A 25957-nucleotide genomic window follows, 5' to 3' on the forward strand; every position below is an offset into this window, starting at 1 on the left:
TCCAGTATGGTGCTTGAGATTATTTATTACTGGGTATACTTTACTACTTGTAGAATTGTAGCATACTTTTAGTGGCTCTACAATTTTTCACCAAATGACAACAATGATTTGCCCAGTGCCCACCCACTCCAACCCAAGGGAGTCAGGATGACATTGGCAGATTCCACTGGATACTTATAGGATTATATGGATTATCGTGCAACATTACACAGTACCTTCACACCGAGGAACTGCTGCATTCCACACTACATTTCCATCCTGAATGATGCAGGTTATGGACTCAGACCCATGGGTTTTGATGAAGCCTTCATCACATGTGAAGAGCACAGAGCTCCCCAACAAGAAGTGCTCCCCATTCCGCTGGCCATTGACAGGGATGCCGGGGTCGTGGCATTCATTCTGACCAAACGCTAGAGAGGAAAATAAAACTGGTTTCAGTGTTTTTCAATGATTTCAGTGTTTTCTGTACTATTGTTTTTTAATCAATAAGAAGATATCAAACTGGATTCGGTGCCACATTTAACTTGTGTGTCTTATCCCAGAGAACATGATGAGAATCTTGTTAATTATTTAGTAATTGAGAATAGATGCTAATCAGGCAACAACATGATCACAGCACAGTGGCAAAGACTGATGCCATGAAGGCAACACGTCCATTTCCCTGCCTCATTGTCAATACACGCCTGCTCTCTGATAGTCACTTCCCATGCCAGATTGGAAGACATGTCCCTCTCCTCCTAACACGGTGACACCAGTTCTATAGAGCTATTGAGTTACCACACCACAGGCTCTCCCGCCATCCCCATCACATGGCTGACACCTCCCGCCAAAAACAACTCCCTGTCTTAGTCACTCTCCAATCGTGACAGGAGAGTCCAGGGGGTGGAGGCAGAGGTGTCATGCCCACAGGAGGCACAGGGGCATGTGCCCCATCAGATTGTTTGTAAATTATGCTAGTTTTTTTGTTGGTAATACTACTAGCCTAAAGTTGGCTTTAGCTAGCCCAGATAGGTTCCCAATCTCCCAATGTCATAACTAGCTACCAAGAAGCCATTTCAGGCTATCAATCAAGTTAGAGTAGCTAGCTTGTCTAACTATCTTAGCTGGCTTGTCTGCCTGCTGGCAAGGTTGGTAGACTTTAAATAAGAAAGCAATAACTTAATGTACTGAATAAGACTCACATTCTTTTCTATATTTTACCCAGATTTTAGCAGAGATGCAGAGAAGCATATTTAGTTTATTTTAAAAAAGAACCACCAGTCAGCAGGATACAGACAGCTCAAGAGGTATTCTTAGATTTGCAGAATTTTTTTATTATTCTTATTCTTATTTGTACATATAATTAAGCATAATGATTCTGGCTCTAGATTGTAGGAAAATGCTGTTTCAGGTGTTTGAAAATGAATAGCCCCCCTCCGGACCACCACCCAGTCATCCTCACATACTGTGTGACCCCTCAGATTTTTGGGGTGCATGATGCCCCTGGATGCAGATGCATAAGCGAGATAAGAACGGTAACAACATCCTCCTCCATTCCATTAATAACCTTTCCGACCACTGCAGACTGCCTCTGTTACTCTCCCACCAAATAAATCCAGAAGCTGCGGAGGAGAGACATGTCTCTGCATAGTCTCCCCGGTCGAGAGTTCAAGAAGAGAATGTGTCCTAGAGATAGCAAACAGGAACTGGGGACAGCAATACTCAGACCTATTTTCAGCTCAGTGTGGCACAAGCATAATTCCATTAACACTGGGTACAGCTGGATCAGTTCAATATTTTTCTGCTACAAAGTGTGTCTATTTCGAGGCAGAGGACATGAACACACCTCGACCATTGCTGTTTCCTGTTTCATGATAATGTCTCTAAATTATCAGCAAAAAAGGGAAAATAGATCATGCTTACCTTCAAGGTTCGGAATTGCCTTGCAGTATTATTGTTTTTCTTATCTCGTGTTTACAGATACAAAATGTTGGAGGCCAACTGGTACACACATTTGCATTAAAATATGCATTAAAATGTTAGGATTGTAAATTATTTAAATTACAAACATTCCCAAGGCCCCTTTAAACGGTGTAGTATTGAGAGAAAAGGGAGAAATTTGAATTAAATTTGCCATAATGTCATCGGTGTGAAATCATTTCATTGAATTCATGGGTAAGTAAGTAGGAAAGGGGATGCATTACTTCTTGACCAATATCTTGACCAGTTAATCACATATAATATAATTAATGATAATTCAAATGGGATGTGGCTGGTTTTAATTGCAGGGAAAATATAGATTTGTCTACACAGGGAAATGTATAGTATGGCCATACAAATTCTTAAATAGAATGGTCCCACCCACTTCCAGCTAATGAGTATCCATTCTCAGACAGGGATCCTTTAATTGAAGACAGAATTTAAATGTTTTATTTGCTTTGTAAATAATTCTGATGTGTAACTTCCCTTGTAAGAGTATATCTGACATAGCATTTGATTGAACACATATGAATAGATACTATAGAGACCCCTTGACTCAGTATTTGTGCTACATGCAGTTCTGAATTCCATAACAGAAGACATAGTGAAGGCCATGGGTCATCAAAATATAGCTTAAACGCAAATATCATTAGAAGGAAGGGCCATTTACTTGTATAAGTGATGTTAAATCCTTTCCCAGTGTTGGAGTGGTCAGTCTGGAACTCCAGGCGCATGATGTGTCCATTGCTGGCTATCTGAGAGGGTACGTCCTTCCCGGAGAATGTGCCAAACGTGGTGGGCTCCGACATCCCATCGTCTTTCACAATTAGGTAGTCAAACTGGGGCTCTACCTCAAAGTCGCTGAAAATTAGATGAATCCTGCTCCCTGGCTCTGCGATAATGAGCCACACACAGTTCATGTTGTTCCCATACTCCTCAGGGTAGTTGGGGGAGAGGATTATTCCTGATGGGGTGGTGAAATTGAAGAAGCAGGAAACTGCAAAAATAGATAGGGGCACACACACAGATCTTCCATCATGCATTGATGCAGCACACAGTGAGATAAATTAGCTCTTTTATAAGACATCACTGAAGACATTTTGTTTGAAATGGGTGGGATACATGCTTTCCTTTGAATTCTTCATTCTATTCACTGCACCAGGTGGAATAATATAACCCAGTGTCATGACAGTAGAGAGGCTATCAACCAAGAGCTGCCTGCCCTTGGCTGTATAGCTGCTTAAACCTGGTGTCAGCCTTCGTGCCAGAGGGAGGGTGAACGGAAAATATTGAAATCTACTAACTAACAATACAGGCTTACCTGCAACAGCAGCTCTTACTTTAAATAAAAAATAACTCTTAAGACCTCTGTTTAGAAACGGTAAATACTAAGCTCCGTTAGCAATGTCTAAATGACAGGAGTAATGATCTTTGAATGGTATAGCACCAGAATGGACAACAGGGAGTGTTGACCAAGCAATGATGACAGCTTTACATGTGTCAGAGGGTATAGTCATACCACATTCCTTCGGACTGTTGGGAGTATGTAGGTGTATCAGATGGATCAATCTAAATGAGAGTGTTGTTAATTAAAGTCATACATTTTGAAATGGCATCTTACACACGCAGCTGGGTTTGTTTCCAGACCACTGGTTGTTTTGCTGGCAAGATATTGTTCTCTCGCCGACCAACTCGAAGGCCGCCTGACACTCGAACGTTAGCATGTCGCCATGTAAAAACCTCTCCCCCGATCTTCTGCCGTAGGCCGGGATGCCAGGATCCCCACACCCTCCTTTGTCGATTTCTGTAAAAATATGCAAGCGTTACCATGTTCAAGTTCATTCAATGGTTTCAATTCGTAAGGACATCTGGTTAGTTGCTCTTCGGGTTGAATGTCCTAAAACTGATATCCACTGAGCAATCTTCAGATCCTGAAAACATAACATGACAGCTTTCCTCTAACACAACATTCCTCACGCAAGTATAATCATTTTAGAACCATCAATATAATCCAATAGAGAACAAGACAGCGAGAGCAATATACTGGCATGCCAACTGTTGTCTATTTCCTCTACAAGTTCAGGTGGAGGCAGCATTTTCTAGCAGGAGTAAAATGACAGTGACAAATGAATGACGTTCTGGAAGAGTTCATTTTTTGTGTTAACAACCAGCATGTCAGCTCAGTAGCTATCGCTCCACTGGCCCAGCTGAGCAATAATCTACAGGGGATGAGTTTAATTCCAGCAGCAACATTCAACAACCTTTGTGAGATGTTAAGTGCCGGTTAAATACCTTTGGAGCTGCCAAGAGCAATTAGTTGAGGGATCTATGCGTAGGCTCCACATTCAGGTTAAGGGCATATCAGCCCGATTGCAACCGTGATTGAGATGTAAACAGTCTTACTAAGGATTTACCATGCTCTTAAACACTAATATGTAAAAATGCCTCAAGTGGCTGTCCATCGCTGAATTTATTGCCCAATAACCTAAATTATGATGAGCTGGGAGTCAAATCAGCTGTCTAGGACATGTCTACCATTTACATGCATATTGTGGGTGAAAGTACAAGCATTGAAGAAATGGTAAGCAGGAGATAACATCAAAATATGTGCCATTGAGGTACACAGTGGTCTGTTTCAGAGTTGATGCAAATATTTCAAAGATGTCATAAACAACTCAAAGCATCATATCAATGTCCACAAATAACAGAGAAATGTTTGTAATTTATCTTTATGCTCTCTCTGTGTCACTGTTTTCTGGGATATATACGGCATGATAAAAATAAATATATATATATATATAAACAAAAGAGACTGCAGTTCCAACGAATGAAGCTCAGTGAATGAAGCTCATTGTTTCCATTTTCGATAGCAACGGGTTTACTTGGCTCTGTTCTCGCATTGTAATGTATCTGGAAATGCATGCCAGCAAAAACACAATGTTGCTCCCTCTTATAGAGCCGCTTTGTGAGACATCCCTCAAAATACATTTTTTCACAATGAGCCTACCTTACCCTATTGTTTGACAGAAAATCTGAATCATGTCACAGAATAAATAAGAAATATGCACATAGAATGTGCTACAGGAAGGAATTAAAGAAAGAAATCAACCCATAAGTAATTGCTTGTGTAAACTACAGTCTCCGAAGTATTTACTAGGAGCCTCTGCCAAAAAATGCTTACCTACTTGCAAAGTGAGTTTGATGGTATTATGCAATTATTTGAATACTTAATCCTTAACGTTCATCATTATATGTGGCAATTTAGTGATTTATATGTATCTACAGACAGTCTTTAGATCAGGTCTTTTTTATTAGTATATCTTATCGGGATACCATGATTCTCTAGCTCTGACTGATACATGTTGCTTGATCATTTACACAAGCAATTACTTATGGGTTGTGAATGTTTCAAATAGTTCAAATGTAGGTATCACTTGTTGCCAGCATTTCTCACACAGATGTAATTATATGATGCATACTACAGGTGAACAAGGCTGACTGAATACTGCCCCAGATTATATATACAGTAGACATGGACACCTACTGTATGGAGCCCCCTAAGAATACCTCCCGCCACTTATATTCAGTGGTTTTGCTGTCAAACATGGTACCTGGACAGTAGGCACTAGTGTGACATTGAGTGGTCTCATTGTGCAGGGTTATGCATTTTGTTGAGCTGTCAATTGTGCAAACTGTCAGTGGGGCCATATAAAGTAAGGGTTGAGACTTGTGTTTGAAGGGGTTGTGGTCAAAAGTTTTGAGAATGACACACATATTAATTTCCACAAAGTTTGCTGCTTCAGTGTCTTTAGATATTTCTGTCAGATGTTACTGTAGAATACTGAATTACAATTACAAGCATTTCATAAGTGTTAAAGGCTTTTATTGACAAATGTATTTGCAGTGTTGACCCTTCTTTTCAAGACCTCTGCAATCTGCCTGGCATGCTGTCAATTAACTTCTGGGCCACATCCTGACTGATGGCAGTCCATTCTTGCATAATCAATGCTTGGAGTTTGTCAGAATTTGTGGGTTTTTGTTTGTCCACCCGCCTCTTGAGGATTGACCACAAATTCTCAATGGGATTAAGGTCTGGGGAGTTTCCTGCCATGGACCCTAAATATCCATGTTTTGCTCCCCGAGCTACTTAGTTATCACTTTTGCCTTATGGCAAGGTGCTCCATCATGCTGGAAAAGGCATTGTTCATCACCAAACTGTTCCTGGATGGTTGGGAGAAGTTGCTCTCGGAGGATGTGTTGGTACCATTCTTTATTCATGGCTGTGTTCTTAGGCAAAATGGTGAGTGAGCCCACTCCCTTGGCTGAGAAGCAACCCCACACATGAATGGTCTCAGGATGCTTTACTGTTGGCATGACACAGGACTGATGGTAGCGCTCACCTTGTCTTCTCCGGACAAGCTTTTTTCCGGATGCCCCAAACAATCGTAATGGGGATTCATCAGAGAAAATGACTTTACCCCAGTCCTCAGCAGTCCAATCCCTGTACCTTTTGCAGAATATCAGTCTGTCCCTGATGTTTTTCCTGGAGAGAAGTGGCTTCTTTGCTGCCCTTCTTGACACCAGGCCATCCTCCAAAAGTATTTGCCTCACTGTGCGTGCAGACGCACTCACACCTGCCTGCTGCCATTCCTGAGCAAGCTCTGTACTGGTGGTGCCCCGATCCTGCAGCTGAATCAACTTTAAGGGACGGTCCTGGTTCTTGGAGTTTCTTGGGCGCCCTGAAGCCTTCTTCACAACAATTGAACCACTCTACTTGAAGTTCTTGATGATCTTATAAATGGTTGATTTAGGTGCAATCTTACTGGCAGCAATATCCTTGCCTATGAAGCCCTTTTTGTGCAAAGCAATGATGACGGCACATGTTTCCTTGCAGGTAACCATGGTTGACAGAAGAAGAACAATGATTCCAAGCACCACCCTCCTTTTGAAGCTTCCAGTCTGTTATTTGAATTCAATCAGCATAACAGAGTGATCGCCAGCCTTGTCCTCGTCAACACTCACACCTGTGTTAACGAGAGAATCCCTGACATGATGTCAACTGCTCCTTTTGTGGCAGGGCTGAAATGCAGTGGAAATGTTTTGGGGGGATTCTGTTCATTTGCATGGCGAAGAGGGACTTTGCAATTATTTGCAATTCATCTGATCACTCTTCATAACATTCTGGAGTATATGCAAATTGCCATCATACAAACTGAGGTAGCAGACTTTGTAAAAATGTATATTTGTGTCACTCTCAAAACTTTTGGCCATGTGATAAATGTCTAAATGGAAAGTTGATGGTGGTGACAACAGACTTTCTGTACAATGTTTCCACACAAAATATTTTATTGAATAGCGGCCTAAGTTAACTGTACTTCCACCTAGCAGTTGAGTTGATTGGAAAGCATCTTCCAAAGCAAACCGTGTCCCCACAGTATGTATCAGCAACGCAAATCTCTTCTGCTCTCACAGCATGACACTACTTTAATGTGGGTTTGACTTTGCCAGAGTGGCACACTGTGCCCAGTCAACACATGACTTATTAGTGCAAGTTCATTGCTATTCATCAGTTGGAAGGAATTAGACCGACCATCTGATACTGGAAATGAATTACCGTTTATGCTGGTGGAAGCAAATTCTGCACATTAGTGTTTATTGAAACAGATGCTTATATATTTTCATAGAACTTTGCTTTGATGTTATTTGGTAGCCTATCCAAAACCAGCGAGTGCAATTCATTTGGATAACTCTAACATATCAGTGTCTGTGTCGAGCACATATGCTGACCCATTTGCTTTAATCTTTCACTGAATCTATAGAATTGATGACTTGGCTAGGCATACAGTGAACATTCTACAGGGTGTAAATAAATGCACATATAGTTGCCTAGTCAAAAGGACATGCTGGGCAGACCAACACATATCTTACATATCAGATTTTATGTATGCGGAAAAGTGGCACCAACTATGAGACTCAAATAAGCATGACCTCAACATGAAATGGGAAATGTACAGGGTTTAAATCCAGACCAAATCCGTTTTTTTGGCAGACCATTGTATATGTTCTCAAAGAGAATGGGAAGCATACCTTCATATAGGGCCTTAAACCCTTGGGACCCGATGGTGTCATCAGACTGGAGATGGAGCCACATCTGGTTGCTCATACTGACTATCAGGTCAGGAACACTGGACCCTGTCAGCCTGAAACACATCACATGGAACTCAATGGTTCATTGTCTCTTACTCACATCAGAAGCGCAATTTATTGTTTTTATGCTCCAAAAGCTTTGCGCATTATTTTCAAGTAAGGGGTAAATGTGTATTAATTATATGACAATTATGTTCAATGTATTATCTGAATAAATGCACAATGTATTGTCCTAAATCATCTGTGTAGACGAGAGCATGCAGTAGTAGTTCTGTGCAACTTAAAAAATCCTACAGAGAATGCTGGAGGGATAGTCCGAGATAGTAAATGATAAATTCAGAGCATCTGCAGAGTACTCACACATAGAGCACTCTCCTGGCATCGCCAATTTTCCCTCCGTCCCCCACTGTTAGCGTGTCATATCCTCTCTCAAGATCAAACTCCTCGAAGGCAAGCTTAATAACCTGCTCAAAAAAGGATAAATGTTCCATTGGTTCAAGGACAGCCACTATAGCATGGCCATAAACAATTTAGCAATTGTACTATTTATACAGTGCTTTGTTTGCTTTATTTTCCTATAAATTGTACAAATTAAAAGTCTTGGGTCGGAATTCAATCATAACAAATTGCCTTTCAAATCATGCCAAAAGTAAACAATCCATATCTGTGTCAACAGTGGTTAGGATTTAAACAAATATTTAAAATACATGTGGTTTTGCATCAAAAGTGTAATGCGCTATGATTGAATTATAACCATAAATCCCATGCACTAATAATGAGTCTTTTAGCATGTAATGTATAAAAACATCATGGTACTCTATGGTATTCACCATGGCAAAACATAGCTTAGTCATATTAGAGCTGCAAAAGACAGCAGCATTTCAGCTGCTGAAGCTCTGTCATTTCAAACACGTATTTTGGGGAGTGCTGTGATGACTGATTATCATTGCATAGTATGTGTAAAAAGCAACCCTGCCACTGCTACCACGGAAGCTGAAATAATGAAACCATGAAATACATTTGCAAATTATTTTGGGGTGGCAAATGAAATTATGAAATGCAAAAGAGCAGTTCAAGTATTTGCAATGCCTGGGCACAAACAAAGCCTTGAGAAAAAAAGATGCCTCCACATTTGATGCCTGTACAGGATGAAAGGCAATTAAAAGAAAATTGGATTTCAGCGGAGATTGCTTGAAGGGAAGAAATAAAGCTTAATTAGGACAAACCCATTATCAACATCCTAAAATTCTCTCATTTGGGCCATTAAATAACCATTATTCCCATCCATATTTTTTAATTCTGAAACTTGAAGCACAAATATATTACCTGTGTAGGTTGGGCGATCCTCACTGAAATGTCTATTAGCAAGCCAAAGGGCCCAAAGTGAATGATCAATGTGAGAGCCTAAACCCTTGAGTACAAGTTCACTGATAGCCAGTTTACTATTCAGGAGCCTCTGATAACTCACCATGCCATGTACAGTGCCTTCAGAAAGTAGTCACACCCATTGACTTATTCCTCATTTTGTTGTGTTACAGCCTGAATTCAAAATTGATTAACATTTACATTACATTACATTTAAGTCATTTAGCAGACGCTCTTATCCAGAGCGACTTACAAATTGGTGCATTCACCCTATGACATCCAGTAGAATAGTCACTTTACAATAGTGCATCTGAATCTTAAAGGGGGGGGGTGAGAAGGATTACTTATCCTATCCTAGGTATTCCTTAAAGAGGTGGGGTTTCAGGTGTCTCCGGAAGGTGGTGATTGACTCCGCTGTCCTGGCGTCGTGAGGGAGTTTGTTCCACCATTGGGGGGCCAGAGCAGCGAACAGTTTTGACTGGGCTGAGCGGGAACTGTACTTCCTCAGTGGTAGGGAGGCGAGCAGGCCAGAGGTGGATGAACGCAGTGCCCTCGTTTCGGTGTAGGGCCTGATCAGAGCCTGGAGGTACTGAGGTGCCGTTCCCCTCACAGCTCCGTAGGCAAGCACCATGCTCTTGTAGCGGATGCGAGCTTCAACTGGAAGCCAGTGGAGAGAGCGGAGGAGCGGGGTGACGTGAGAGAACTTGGGAAGGTTGAACACCAGACGGGCTGCGGCGTTCTGGATGAGTTGTAGGGGTTTAATGGCACAGGCAGGGAGCCCAGCCAACAGCGAGTTGCAGTAGTCCAGACGGGAGATGACAAGTGCCTGGATTAGGACCTGCGCCGCTTCCTGTGTGAGGCAGGGTCGTACTCTGCGGATGTTGTAGAGCATGAACCTACAGGAACGGGCCACCGCCTTGATGTAGATGTTAGTTGAGAACAAGTAAATATACTTTTCTTACCCATCTCCACACACTACCCCATAATGACAATGTATTTCAAGAAATGTTTGCAAATGTATTTTTAAAACGTTTTACCGAAATATCTAATTTACATTCACACACCTGAGTAATACTTTGTAGAATCACCTTTAGCGCCGATTACAGCTGTGTGTCATTTTGGGTATCTAAGAGATTTGCTCACCTGGATTGTACAATATGCCCATTATTCTTTAAAATATTCTTCAAGCTCTGTCAAGTTGATTGTTGATCATTGCTCGACAGCCATTTTCAAGTCTTGCCATAGATTTTCAAGCCGGTTTAAGTCATAACTGTAACTAGGCCACTCAGGAACATTCAATGTCATTTTGGTAACCAACTCCAGTGTAGATTTATTTGGTCTTGTGATTTAGGTTAAATCTCCTGCTGAAAGGTTAATTATTCTCCCAGTGTATGTTGGAAAGCAGACTGAACTAGGTTTCTCTCTAGGATTTTGCATGTGCTTATAGCTGTAACCCCCCTAAAATATCCCTAGTCCTTGCCAATTACAAGCATACCCATAACATGATGCAGCCACCACCATACTTGAAAATATGAAGAATGGTACTCAGTGATGTGTTGTGTTGGTTTTGCCCAAAACTTGTTGCAGTATTACTTAATTGCCTTGCCGCAAACAGGATGCAAATATATTTTTTATTCTGTACATGCTTCCTTATTTTCACTATGTCATTTAGATTAGTATTGTGGAGTAACTACAATGTTGTTGATCCATCCTCAGTTTTCTCCTATCACAATCATTAAACTCTGTAACTCATTTAAAATCACCATGGTGAAATCCCTTCCTCTTAGGCAACTGAGTTAGGAAGGACGCCTGTATCTTTTAGTGACTGGGCGTATTGATAAACCAAACACAGCCTAATTTATAACGTCACCATGCTCAAAGGAATATTCAGCATCTGCCTTTCTTCTTTTTTTTATACATTTACCAATCACTGCCCTTCTTTGTGAGGCATTGAAAAATCTCCCTGGTCTTTGTGGTTGACTCTGTGCTTGAAATTCACTACTCAATTGAGGAAACTTACAGATAATTGTATGTGTGGGGTATAGAGATGGAGTAGTCATTCAAAAATCATGTTAACCACTATTATTGAACACAGAATAAGTCCATGCAATTTATTATGTGATTTGTGAAGCACGTTTTTACTCCTTAACTTGTTTAGGCTTGCCATAACAAATGGATTAAATACTTATTGACTGAAGACATTTCAGCTTTTAATTTTTAATTCATTAAAAAAAAAATCTGCAAAAAAAAATCACTTGGACATTATGGGGTATTGTGTGTAGATCCGTGACACAAAATCTCTGGCTGTAAACACAACAAAATGTGGAAAAGTAAAGTGGTATGAATACTTTCTGAAGACACTGTACTCTCAACTCTTCAGAAAAAAAAATACATTGCAGAGATTAATGATAACAATAGCTCGGGGCAAGATCTAACACACACATTTTCCCTCAATGACCAACGGCTACTAAACCAAGAATAATATACAGTTTAATGGAACTTAACACTAATATATGTAGATTTGATAAATGTGTGTTTAATTAGCCTGCTGCACCATCTGTTTGTATATCAATCGTCATGCATTGCACTTCAAAGCACACAAAAACAATACATTGTCTAAGGATCATTGTGGCTTTGTGGCAATCCATTATCCATTAAATGTCAATCTTCTTGGCATAACACCATTGACAACTCCAATACAGCATAAGCCACCTGAGAGAAATCGCACTGCAAAAACCAATGTGTGCTAAGATTGAATTCCGACCTATGCTTTAATAATAATAAAAAACAGACACTGTCCAAATACATGTAGCAATGTGATGAAGTCATGATAACTGGAAAAAGACAAAATACAAGCCGAGAGATGGACAGGGTTAAGAATAAATGAGCAATTACACAATGACCTGCCATTTACAATTACAATAGAATATGGAGAGCCTTTCATTTCTCAGTGTCACCACAATATCCATGTTCATGGTAACTCCCTAAAGCTGTGCTCTAACCGTATATACAGTATATATTGAATCAGGTGACACCTGTACTGTTGGGACATTTTTACTAGCCTTCTCTTATGTCTCTGGGATAATATACCGTCAATAGAGGTAAACATGTGTTGTTGGTTTTTCCGCAACTGTGAGCACCTCTGAAGTTTTTGGACAAGCAATCTGTGTGGAATGTCAAACTTTGTTTCATAGTAAGCAGTTTAAGGCAATCTTAAATGAGAAGTCGACATTACCACCCTCTCAAATTACCCTGTCAAAAACCAATAGGGTTTTTACAGAAGACTAAGCAATGGAGAAAACAGAACTCATAGTCTATATCAACACAATTGCATGCTGACAGCACATCTTCGTGATTGTTCCTTTAAGTGGCCTGTAGATATTATTTTAGGGCACTATTGATTCCTTTGTTTTATTCAGAACCGAAAGGCATGACAACTGGTTCAATGGTTCTGTTTTGTATTCAATTGTTGATAAGACTTCTAAAATGCTTAAAACCTCCCTGTGACTTTGTAGAGATTGTTGATGTTTTGTAACTCACCCCAAATAATAAATGTCTGGTTTGAACACCTGTCCCTATACATTTAGCCCATTTTGTGTCCCAACAACATTGTTTTGTCAAAAACATCACACTATTTGTTTATAAATACTGTCAACCAGTTACATACACAAACACTAACACATCGGGGGTAAATATATTAATGTGTAAATGACTATATTAATTACTGAATGGATTATACTCCTTGGGGTAACCTAGTCTGATGTATGATGGTATGCCAGGTGACTCTCAGTTTAGAGCATAACATTGAAGTCCAATTGTGAGTTAAAACATTCAAATGATTGTATGCACAAAATTAATAAAAATGAATCAAAACTTGCTCCAGACATGAACATAGTTGTTTGAGGTGCAGTTTACAAAATGGAATATTCCCTACAAACAACAGTGTTATCTTGAAAGAGGGTCAACTGGCGGGCATTTTCAGAACCTGGACAGTTCACTGAACTGTGGACATCTAGACTTATCATATACATACACTTGTGTAATCAATGTAACACATGATGGTTGGCTTATGATCACAAATCAACTAGGGATCTGATGAGGCAGCACTACTTGTAACACTGAATGTCAGAAAATATTAGCTAGAGAACAGATCGGAAGAAAGAAACATTTTATGAGGTTGTTCATACTCTGTCCTGCTCATACATTGAAAGCAATCCTTCTTCCAATTAGATGGAGAACATAATTCCTAAGCCCAAAACATGACTATCATATCTTCCCAAACTAGCAAAAAAAGCCACAGAATGGATGTTCATTTGAGCTGAATGTGTCCATGTGTTCTAAAAAAAACATCACGGGTTTGTTTTCAAAACCCAAGTTTTCCACCAAGATAAATGCTCATGTTTGAATAATGGCATACCACAAATTAGAGAAGGAAATAATGAAAACTTGACTTACACAGCAAGTAATTTAAAAAGGGCACTTGCTTCTTGCAATAAATATAGGTAAAAACAACTTTCAGAAGAGTCATTTTATTACAAAACAGACTACTTTAAGATAATTCTATCCTATACTACCTGCAAAATTAATTGAGAATAGGTTAAAAGAAAAGGAACAAACGTATCAGTCTACACAGGAGACAGACAGGAACATCTGCCACAACCCCAGCCATTGGAAGACAACAATCTCAATCAAAATCTCTAAGGACCATGTACTTGGTGCAAGATACACTACATATGAAAAAGCATGTGGACACCCTTTCAAATTAGTATATTCGGATATTTCAGCAACACCCATTGCTGACAGGTGAAAAAAAAAAGATCAAGCACACAGCAAAGTAATCTCCATACACAAGCATTGGCAGTTGATTGGCCTTACTGAAGACCTCAGTGACTTTCAACGTGGCACCGTAATAGAATGCCACCTTTCCAACAATTCAGTTTGTCATGTGTTGAAGTGGAAACGTCTAGGAGCAACAACGGCTCAGCGGCAAAGTGGTAGGCCACACAGAACAGGACCGCCGAGTGCTGAAGCTCATAGCGCGTACACATTTTCTGTCCACTCACTTCCGAGTTCCAAACTGCCTCTGGAAGCAACGTCATCACAATAACTGTTAATCGGGAGCTTCATGAAATGGGTTTCCACAGCTGAGCAGCAGCACACAAGCCTAAGATCACCTTGCACAATGCTACGGGTTGACTGGAGTGGTGTTAAGCTCACCGCCATTGGACTCTGGAGCACTGGAAACGCATTCTCTGGAGTGATGAATCATGCCTAACCATCTGGCAGTCTAACGGATGAATCTGGATTTGGAAGATACCAGGAGAACGCTACCTGCCCTAATGCATAGTGCCAAATGTAAAGTTGGACTAATGGACTAATACAAAAATAAATGTATCTTTCCTCTCTCTGTGTTTCACAATTTTCCTTCAGTCGCAAGAGGCTGAATGTATCTCAAAGGAGAAAACATCAGAGCAAGCAAAACAGCGCCCCTCTGTCTCTCTATGTGTAGGCCATCTATCTGACGCTGTCTGGTCCAAACGAGTATGGCATTGTTGCCGACTATAGCATTGAAGGCAAAGGAAGCCAGCGACTATCTGGCCTCCCTTGAAAAAAAAAGTATAAAAAATGTGCCAATCAGAGTTGAGCTAAACTAAGCAAGCGCACCAAAAAAAAGTGTCAAGGGAAGCCAGCTTGGATTTGGCGTCACTCCTATCAAATCCCACTGAGAGTATACATCATTGTCAGAAAAACGTAAATTGTTGCATCTATTTGTGTTGTTGTCCTCCGGTGGCTAGCTAGCCAGCTAACTAAAATTGGCACTTTCCTAAATTAGCCATGGATGGAGATAGGGATTTGGACTTGTGGTTTTACTTAAATCTCCATACTGGCCAAAGTATAACAGCAATTCTGATCCAGCCATTAATTCATACATTGTTGTGCCCCTGGCCAGAGAGGATGGAAGTTGAGTATGTAGCTAGATGTAGAAGACTCATGTTAACTAGGTAATGTTGCCCATGAATGGAAGTTAGGCTAGAGAGCAAGCATTTTAGCCAGGTAGCCTAGAACTATGAAAAATAAAAGCATGTACTGTATGACAAAGTGATAGACTGCTTTGTCAACATGAAAGAGAGGGGGATGGAATATGTTAGGCAGCTCCTGTTTCTTTGGGACTTTGGTAACTCTCTGTGATTCTAAATCAAAAGTTGTTTAGTGGTCCGAAAATGTCAGAAAAATTAACTTGCTTGACCATGCTGTACATGCAATATACTTTGTGGACTTCACTGGACAGAAGTGGCTATCCGGTTTTGTGATAAAGCAAAGGTGTTGTTGAATTCATTCTGCCACTGTGTCTCCTTATTGTATCGGCCTTTAGGCCCATGTATCATGTTCGCAAGGAATATGAATTAACAGGTTATAGAGCAAACAACGCAATTATCACAACACATACAGATGAAGTCGGAAGTATACATACACCTTAGCCAAATACATTTAAACTCAGTTTTTTTTATCCTAGTAAAAATGCCCTGTCTTAGGTCAGTTAGGATCACCACTTCATTTTAAGAATGTGAAATGTCAGAATAATAGTAGAGAGAATAATTTATTTAAACTTTTATTTCTTTCATCACATTCCCAGTGGGAAGTTTGCATACACTCAATTAGTATTTGGTAGCATTGCCTTGTATTTTTTGTTTATTCCATGTGTAACTCTGTGTTATTGTATGTGTCGAATTGCCATGCTTTATCTTGGCCAGGTCGCAGTTGCAAATGAGAACTTGTTCTCAACTAGCATAGCTGGTTGTGAAATAAAAAATGTTTTAAAAAATGTGTTTAACTTGGGTCAAACATTTCAGGTAGCCTTCCATAAGCTTCCCACAATTAGTTGGGTGAATTTTGTCCCATTCCTCCTGACAGAGCTGGTGTAACCGAATCAAGTTTGTCGGCCTCCTTGCTAGCACACACTTTTTCAGTTCTGCCCACAAATTTTCCTGAGGATTGAGGTCAGGGCTTTGTGATGGCCACTCCAATACCTTGACTATGTTGTCCTTAAACCATTTTTCCACAAATTTGGGAGTATGCTTGGGGTCACTGTCCATTTGGAAGACCCATTTGCGACCAAGCTTCAACTTCCTGACTGATGTCTTGAGATGTTGCTTCAATATATCCACATAATTTCCCTTCCTCATGATGCCATCTATTTTGTGAAGTGCACGCCTCCTGCAGCAAAGCACCCTCACAACATGATGCTGCCACCCCTGTGCTTCACGGTTGGGATGGTGTTCTTCGGCTTGCAAGAATCCCCCTTTTCCCTCCAAATATAACGATGGTCATTATGGCCAAACAGTTCTATTTTTGTTTCATCAGACCAGAGGACATTTCTCCAAAAAGTACGATCTTTGTCCCCATGTGCAGTTGCAAACGGTAGTCTGGCTTTTTTTTAATGGCGGTTTTGGAGCAGTGGCTTCTTCCTTGCTGAGCGGCCTTTCAGGTTATGTTGATATAGGACTCGTTTTACTGTGGATATAGATAATTTTGTACCGGTTTCCATCCAGCATCTTCACAGGGTCCTTTGCTGTTGTTCTGGGATTGATTTGCACTTTCGCACCAAAGTAATAGTTCAACGCTAGGAGACAGAACGTGTCTCCTTCCTGAGTGGTATGACGGCTGCGTGGTCCCATGGTGTTTATACTTGCGCACTGTTGTTTGTACAGATGAACGTGGTACCTTCAGGCGTTTGAAAATTTCTCCCAAGGATGAACCAGACTTGTGGAGGTCTACAATTTTCTTTCTAGGGTCTTGGCTGATTTCTTTTGATTTTCCCATGATGTCCAGCAAAGAGGCACTGAGTTTGAAGGTAGGCCTTGAAATACATCCACAAGTACACCTCCAATTGACTCAAATGATGTCAATTAGCCTATCAGAAACTTTTAAAGCCATGACATAATTTTCTGGAATTTTCCAAGCTGTTTAAAGACAGAGTCAGCTTGTGTATGTAAACTTCTGACCCACTGGACTTGTGATATAATGAATTATAAGTGACATAATATGTCTGTAGAATTACGTGTGTCATGCACAAAGTAGATGCCGTAACCAACTTGCCAAAACTATAGTTTGTTAACAAGAAATTTGTGGAGTGGTTGAAAAACAAGTTTTATTGACTCCAACGTAAGTGTATGTAAACTTCTTACTTCAACTGTAGGTTGTGATATGGCTTTTTGGGAGGCCAAGTGACGCCAAATGACTAATTATTTATTTCCAATCACTTTGAAGAGTTCCATTTCCTTTAAGGCACTCTTTCTTGAAGTATCCATAATTTACAGCAGGAAATATGAATTACTGTTTGCTTTATCTTTAGTGCTCTGACCCCTATGTTGCACGAGGGATATAAACGACAAGTAGAAACCATTAATTTGAACAGTTTCAAGTGGGCCCTCTTTATAAAATTAGATTTTTTTCTGCTAATATGCCTCATATTTGTTATGATAATTTAGTGAATTTAATGCCATTTGTATGCTAATGCACACAATGGCATTGCATTAACACGGTAACATAATCATGATTATGTGATTGAACCCCCCCCCACCACGGAATAGATATTTATCCATTGCATCAGCATGATTCCAATACGGCTCTTGAAACATTTCTGACATTGAGGTGACTGAATTAAAATAAATAATTTTCACACAGAAATCATCTCCATTCTTGCTGTTAACTTGTGGAGTTTATTATTCAAAGAAAATGAAATAAACATGGAATATGCCAAGTATAAACAAATAGTTTAATCGCTGAAAGAAAACAATGCATGATAATGAAATGTTTCCTTAACAATGCCAATGAAGCCATCCAATGAAGTCATGGGTGGTTTGGCATCATGCAGGGTAAATAAATATACCACACATTTGTTATAATTTAAAGGTTTATGCCTCACATACTATTTTTCAATACAGAACATGTTGCCTTTCGTAAGATCTGTCCTATTGGGTCACTGTCACAATAAAATATATTTCCCTTCATTTAGAGTCAAAACATCTTTCAGACTCCATCCAAAATAATGTGATAATGCCTTGATACTCAACTTGCAAAATACTACAAAAAATTGAATTAAATGATTGAAGTTGAACCATTCATCTTGCAGAGGGATTCATTAGCAAGTATATGAATGCTGATAACTCACCGTGTTAAAGTGAAAGAAGACAATACATCTGACTCACCTTCCCATTGTCCACTGCTGTTATGACCCAGACACAGTGGGCATTATTTTCATACTGAACAGGGTAATTAGGGGACGTGATGAAGCCCTTTGGTCCTCTTAAATTAGAGCCACACGTTCTCGCTGTTGAAATCAAATCAAATACATCCATCAGAAATGAAACATTGGAAACAACAATGCAATGATACAACAGGTGATATACATCCCACAATCACACTGAGAAAGATGAGCTGTTTGGTAAAGCAATAACCTCAACCAACTCCAGAAATAGACTTGACACTGCTGTACATTTTCTGTAAAACAGTTAGTCGTGGAATGCATTTAAGGTTGGAAGACTTTCTCTACAAAAATGAGATTCCATGTGTTGCGTCATAGAAAATGTGTCTGGAATCTTAAGGTTGGATTCCAGCCTTCTGAGAATCCAACCTTAAGTGGTATCCTTCTACAGTGGTGTCCTTCATTGAAAGGCTGGAAGCCAATATGCTTGTTTACAAAACAGTGCCTTTTAATAGCACCTAATTACTCAAACTTTATCCGCTCCACAACAACTGAGGATTGGTGAGTGAAATCATCTAGAGGTGAAGCTGAAAATTATTAATTATGAAATCTCTGATGACTACGCTGTGCGCCTGTTAATTATCAAAGTGTCAGAGGGTTCTATAGTCGATAGAAAAAAATGGCAAAACGAGCACATTCTTCATTTACAGGCTGGAACAACAGTCTATAATTAACTAAATAATCACCTGGGATCATGCCCATCCGGGAGAGAAAAGAGCAGCAGTGTATCTCTGAGCTGGAGGCTTTGTAACTTCACATTTAATGGCTTCTACCTGTTACTTAGCTCCGCATGGAGGGGATGGTAGTGGAGAGAGGTTTGGGGGTGAGGGGGTAGTTCTTAAAGATATTCATGGGTGATGCTGTGACAAAAAAGTGTCTGGATCAATCAGTACTTCCCAGGAATGGTGCTATGAAATTGTCAAACATGGTTAGTCTTACTTCTGGATGGTTGACATACTGCCTCATTTCATTTTGATTTATGTTATCTGGAGGCCTGTGTCCTCTATGGCTTTGAAAGTTACAACTCTGCAGATCTCTGCTCGGAACCCAAATTGAACCAGGTTGTCTCTGTCGCGACCAAATATGTACATTCCTATTTGCCAAAACGCAATCTGAAAAACAAATGTTTATTGTATATTGATAGTAAATGTAGCAATTATATAACAAGAGAACAACATTTCAACCTTTTTCATTGTCAATAATTCCATCTGCCCATATTATTGATTAATAATATTAATATTATCGTCTTTGAAACAAAAAGATCAACCAAATCGGCTAAATATCACGGCTAATAACTCTATTTAAAAATGCTGTGATTGAAGAAAAATAGTTTGGAGATTAAAGTATTAAAGCATTTAGGTTCATTATCATTTCTACACACTTTCTACCTGGTTTAAGTTCAGATTGGAGTATCAGTTTAGCCACAACATGCTTTCATAAGTGTGCCACTGGGCATTTAAACATGGAAATGTGGGTAATATTTGAGACATTGATCAATGAGATTCCAACCTTTATTCACACACTTGTTGAATTCCCAATGTGTTACCGCTATAGTCCCCCGCCGTCTTTAACTTAGATTTTTTTGGTTGAAATGGAAACGTGAATCCAACATATCAATTATTAATTTGTAGACAAACTTGAATTAAATCCAGACAATGTCAATGGCATAGATGGCACTATTCAACCAGTATATACATCTTGATTTGATTTGATACATCTCCTTCAAATGTTGTTATTTGGTTGCATTGACAACCAAAAACAATCCAATATCCAGTTTGTCTACAAATTAATAATTAATATGTTGGATTCGCCACTCCATCTCAACCAAAAATCTAAATTAAGGAATGGGAATTTGATTTGATTTAGTCCTATACTTTAACTTAGATTTTAATATTAATGATTAACTTGAAGATTACATTTGAAAATCAATCAAAGCTTGAAACCCTAGGCCTATTTATAATGCCTATTTTTAGTTTAGTTTAACCCTGAATTGAAACAACAGCTGTTGATGACTTTGCAAATGCTATATAGGCCTAAATGGTATCATTGATGATATATGAGGACATAAGTATGATTGCATTTCATTTGCTCCGTTAAACCTACTCTTTGGAATGACTTCGATAGAAAACAGTGAAAATATTTAGTTATTAAGAGAGCTCTCAATAATCATTCTCATGATAGCACATTGGTAGAAGTCAGTGACAAATATCAAAGCTAAGCAAGGCTGGATTTGGCTAAAACCTTAGATGAGAGATCAAATTAATAATTGTAGATAAATCAACGATCCAGTAGGAGATGCTGAACAGCCTATAGTTGAAGATCAAATGTTGTTTCAAAGGTCCAAATTCAAATAAAAAAAAATATATGTGGAAAACTTGTTACAATGATGACATAATCTTCTGGTTGAAGTTTCACCCTCAAAACAACAGTTACCTTTTTCAAATCCAATATATTTTCCACATTTCCAGTTTGGTAGCACTTGACCCAGTGTATTGTATATGGACTGCTATAAATATATTTTAATAAAAACATTTTTAAATGCTTCCCCAAATCTAAATGGATAGGGATTACAGAATTTTTTTCTCTCTCTCTCTCTCTCTCTCTATATATATATATATATATATATATATATATATATATATATATATATATATATATATATATATATATATATATATATATATATATATATATATATATATATATATATATATATATATATATATATATATATATATATATATATATAGTTTTTAAAACTTGAATTTAGTCAGGGGAAACCCATTGAGAGCAGGATCACATTTTCAAAGGTGATAAATAGTGTATATAGCAACAACAACAAAAAACTTGTAAAAATAAACCTTTTCTGTTTTTGTACACAACATGTGCTAACAAAAGCCTACCATGCAGTCATAATAATTTTGGGAGCTCATGTGATATTCATCCCAGCTATTAACACTTCAAAGGAAGACAGCTTGCAGTTACTGCCTCTCACAGATGGCTAACAACTGCATGTCTCAATAAAGAAAGAGGGAAGACGTCTCAATGCTTTTAAATCAAGGGGATTGAATCTTGAATAGCCTTTGTAAATTCCAGGTAAAGCCATGGTAATATGAAGAATAGAGAACATTCAAGTCTTTGACCTGGGAGGTAGTAGGTAGCAGTTACATCCTCAACATATAAGAATCTCTGTACTGTAGTCCCTCACCATTGATCACCCTACCCACCATTGGTGTGTGTCCCTCATCTCCCTTAATAACAAGATGGGAAAATGTACCAACAGAAAGTGTTGGGATGGGAAAATGGTCTGCATGCATTCACACTTACTGCGGCAGATAGGTCTGTGGTCACTCCACGCAGCCAGTGTCTCTGTCACTCTCTGGCAAGTGATGCTCTTTGATCCCTGAAGCACATAGCTGTCATCGCAGGAAAACTGGATGCTGGCTCCGACCCTATGGGAGTTGGAGAGACAAATGACCGTAAGTGATTGACCGGTCGTACAGAGCTCACCATCGACCCCTGGCCCCTCAATGCATGTGACAGACTTCCGTCCTCTAAATATCACTGTTTTTCTCTGTGTACAAGTTCCCTACCATTCTCAAGTTGCTTTGTTTTTAATGGTTATAAGTAAGTCTGCCTCCTTAACAAACAAGTAATGGTCCTTGTTGAATTAAGGTTCTTCTTTAAGAGGGTCGTATCACCTATTGAGGGTGTGCAATTGCAGTCACTAATGGTGATGGTATAGCAGTGGGGGTTTAAAAATGCAACACAGCAGGGCTCTCGCACTGATTAAAGCTGTTCCACACAGTTCCCATTACACTGACGCCAAACCTGATAAGAGTGAAGAAAAGGCACCCACTGAAAGTCAAAGCCCATCCTCTTCCCATTCTCTGGAATACCAGGATCTGGACAAACGTCTGCTGCCATGCCCCCTTGGCTCACTACAGAAAGAGGATAAAAGGTGGAATACAGAGTGGTGAGGGAAAAGAGGTACAAAACCTATTGAAATACTAGTGACAGATATAATAAAATAATTCCATAAGTGGTGCACCACAAGTATACTGTATATACCGGGCAGGTATGGAAAAAATACATATATGTATTTTATATATATATATAATTATCAAAGTAATGTGATAAACTTGACTGTACAATATTCATGACTAATTCATTCATTGACACTACAAACTATACACACTGATGGTTAAAAAAAAAAGTTGAGTTTGCTACAGAGGCTGGGATACTTTTAACAAAGGCCCATATCGATACTCCATAAGAAGTGCTGACAAGAATCTGAAAGGTATTACACTAGAAGCACAGAGCCAGGAGCAAGAGACAGCGGCGACAAACAGCACCCTCACAATTATAGTATTAGAGCAATAAATCTCATTTCATGTTCTAACAAGATCACGCGCCATTAGTCTCAATGAAGGAAAAATATTCCCCTATCGCTGCCATTAACCTGTTAGAACTCTAGGGGCAGTATTACATTTTTGGATAAAAAGACGTGCCCGTTTTTAGCGCGATATTTTGTCACGAAAAGATGCTCGACTATGCTTGGAATTGATAGTTTTGGAAAGAAGACACTCTGACGTTTCCAGAACTGTAAAGATTTTCACTGTGAGTGCCATAGAACAATATCTACAGGCAAAACCAAGATGTTTGAGTGACCAGGAAATCAACAGGATTTTTGAAGGCACGTTTTCAATGATCTCCTCACCTTAATTTCTGCATCATTCTGTCACATAATATCAGATGGTTTACTGCCCCCAAATCACATTAAATCAGGTTACACACAATTTTATCTCACTCTGTTGAAAAAAAACTGGTGAAAAATGCTGGGCCCCCCCATTCCCTTTGATGTACTGCATAGTAATCCCAGACTACAGCATCCTTTCATAACCATTTCCATGAGTGAACGCTCAATATACAGTATGATATTGGTTTAAGTTACAATTATTTTCTATGAAAGATCAACATGCTACATGCGAAATGGCATATTGGAGGTTACGTTCAGAGTATTTGAGAACATATTAACCTTGTCCCATGAAATCCAATGTAATAATTTATAATGCTAATATGTTCATTTCAAGCCAAGGTCAGAGAATGTGTTCATGGATTTGGCAGCATGGACAGCCAGTGCTACCCCTTTTGATAAACTGTCATGTCTTTCTGTTTGATGCTGACTTCAAATGTCATCTCTGTTTATTGCTGATATCAGTTTGTAAAGTTACACCCTGCGATCAAAGCTTATGTCCAGTTTACAGATGTGAATTTTGCACTAACATATCTGTTTCCTGTTCTGCACAATGATCATCCTACTCCACATTTTTGTGTTAGGACTATGGTTTGAAAATAAATTAAAAGGATCATGACTTCAATTTCATACTAATTTAACAAATATATTTTAGTTTGTCAGCTGTTTTTTTGCAGGGAATTTTTAGCAGGGAGAACTACAACTGAAAGTTTCTGTTCCCTCTCATAGCCTCCACATTTCGACTTCTCTAGACTACTATTATAATGAATGATGAGCTCACATAGCTCACTTCTGCTGCGAAAGGTAAACTTTCCACTCCATCTTCAATGACTACTATCATTAAAGATCCACGGATGACTTCGTTAAGACACATATTTGAGTACTGTTAACGATAACAAACTGAAATTTGCTCCAAACATAGATACCAATTTGTAAAATCATTTAATTTGAGAACAGTATTATTTATTCCATTCATATTATTTCATTGTAAATAGAACTACAGTGACTCGATTTTATAGATTTTTAAAATCTCTTGTAACCTTTTGCATGGCTGCCTAGTTTGGGAATTTGAAGTGAAAATAAATATTTGGAACAGAATTAATAGATTGTGATGCTATTCAGTAAGGTCATCAGAATACTGTACAACAGATGTATCTCAGAAATATTTACCTAGCAAGTTCTAGGTAAAGCCAAGACAACTTTAGATAGTGACCAGTGCAGCTTGAATATAGAATTATAATTTCTTCCTTCGTGCTGTAGTTTTATACTACCTAAGGTTAAGTGCAATAGAACAAATAACTCTTTCATCCCACATGCAATCAATCTGCTAGATTTGTGCAGGTGGAGGTGGTTCTACTGACCAGTATGTGCAAACCAAACCAAAGAAAGGGTAATGAATTCCCACACTCTATTGTATTCTCACAGTTTATTCGACACTTGATGGTAAACACAGGCTCCACACTGTAGATAGGTGGAATTTTCATCCAGTGAAAAATGTGAAGAAACAACCTTGGTGATGGATGTCAGTCATCTTTCCAGCCATCAACAAAATTGACCAACAAAATTGTCCATTTCAATGCAGATAAGAATAATTGAAATGTAGCTGCAGTAATTAGACGTCTTGGAAGATATTACGAGTAGGCTGTCTATACATCCGGGATTTGGCCAGAACCCATAATTTGACACCTCTTCTCCTTAAATGAGCACCATGGGATCTTTAATGACCAGAGTGAGGCAGGACCTGAGCTTAATCCCTCATCTAAAAGAGTCTGGTGATGGTGATAATATGCATAACCCTGTGTATGAATGACCAAATACATTTTCCTTTGCAGAATTTAGGACGCTTTAAAGGCCTATAAGAGTTACAAACTTTGTTAATAATTGTCTGTGCTTGTTGATACTATTCAAGTACATAAAGATGACTTTTTCCATATACTGCATTATGTTGCATTGTTGACAAGGTTGCCTTACACCAGCGTCACAAAATTGTGTTTTCATAATTGCTATTTGTTTATCCATCCAGGACCTAATATCACCATATACCTGATATTCAAATTCCAGATTGCGCATGGTGCCTCACTTTTGAAAAATCAGCCATTTAGTAACAGTAATTGCAATAGAACATGCTTTGTGAAGCTTAGCATGGCGCACATTACTAATACAATTTAATGTGGTGTTCACCAGGGGATTGTTTTTCCCCATACTATTATAGATAGCATCAAGTGCATCTTTTGGAAAACACATTATGGAAATTGGGCAAACATTAACGCCAAGCAAACACTGCTTGTTGGATAATGGTTTGTATGTGTGTGGATATATGTGAAAATGAAAATCTTAATTAATTACGCACATAATTATGTGTGATACTCATAGTGGTAATGTCCAACTGATAATCAAACATTTTACCACTTTTGGATAAATAAATATGAAAAACAAATACTATGACCTCAATTATATGGAGACAT

At 38.9% G+C, this 25957-nt stretch overlaps 1 protein-coding gene across 1 annotated transcript in view; it reads right to left on the minus strand.

Annotated features, from left to right (window-relative positions):
• Positions 1-25957, minus strand: part of LOC118398274 (CUB and sushi domain-containing protein 1-like) — a 490495-nt gene that overhangs the window by 152067 nt on the left and 312471 nt on the right. Inside the window, 8 exon segments of the mRNA XM_035793460.2 lie at positions 216-410; positions 2630-2956; positions 3581-3763; positions 8047-8159; positions 8467-8570; positions 18681-18802; positions 22064-22188; positions 22596-22677. Of these exon segments, the coding sequence (XP_035649353.1) occupies positions 216-410; positions 2630-2956; positions 3581-3763; positions 8047-8159; positions 8467-8570; positions 18681-18802; positions 22064-22188; positions 22596-22677 (1251 nt within the window).

Source organism: Oncorhynchus keta, chromosome 2 (assembly GCF_023373465.1).
Source record: "Oncorhynchus keta strain PuntledgeMale-10-30-2019 chromosome 2, Oket_V2, whole genome shotgun sequence".
Taxonomy (NCBI): Eukaryota; Metazoa; Chordata; class Actinopteri; order Salmoniformes; family Salmonidae; genus Oncorhynchus; species Oncorhynchus keta.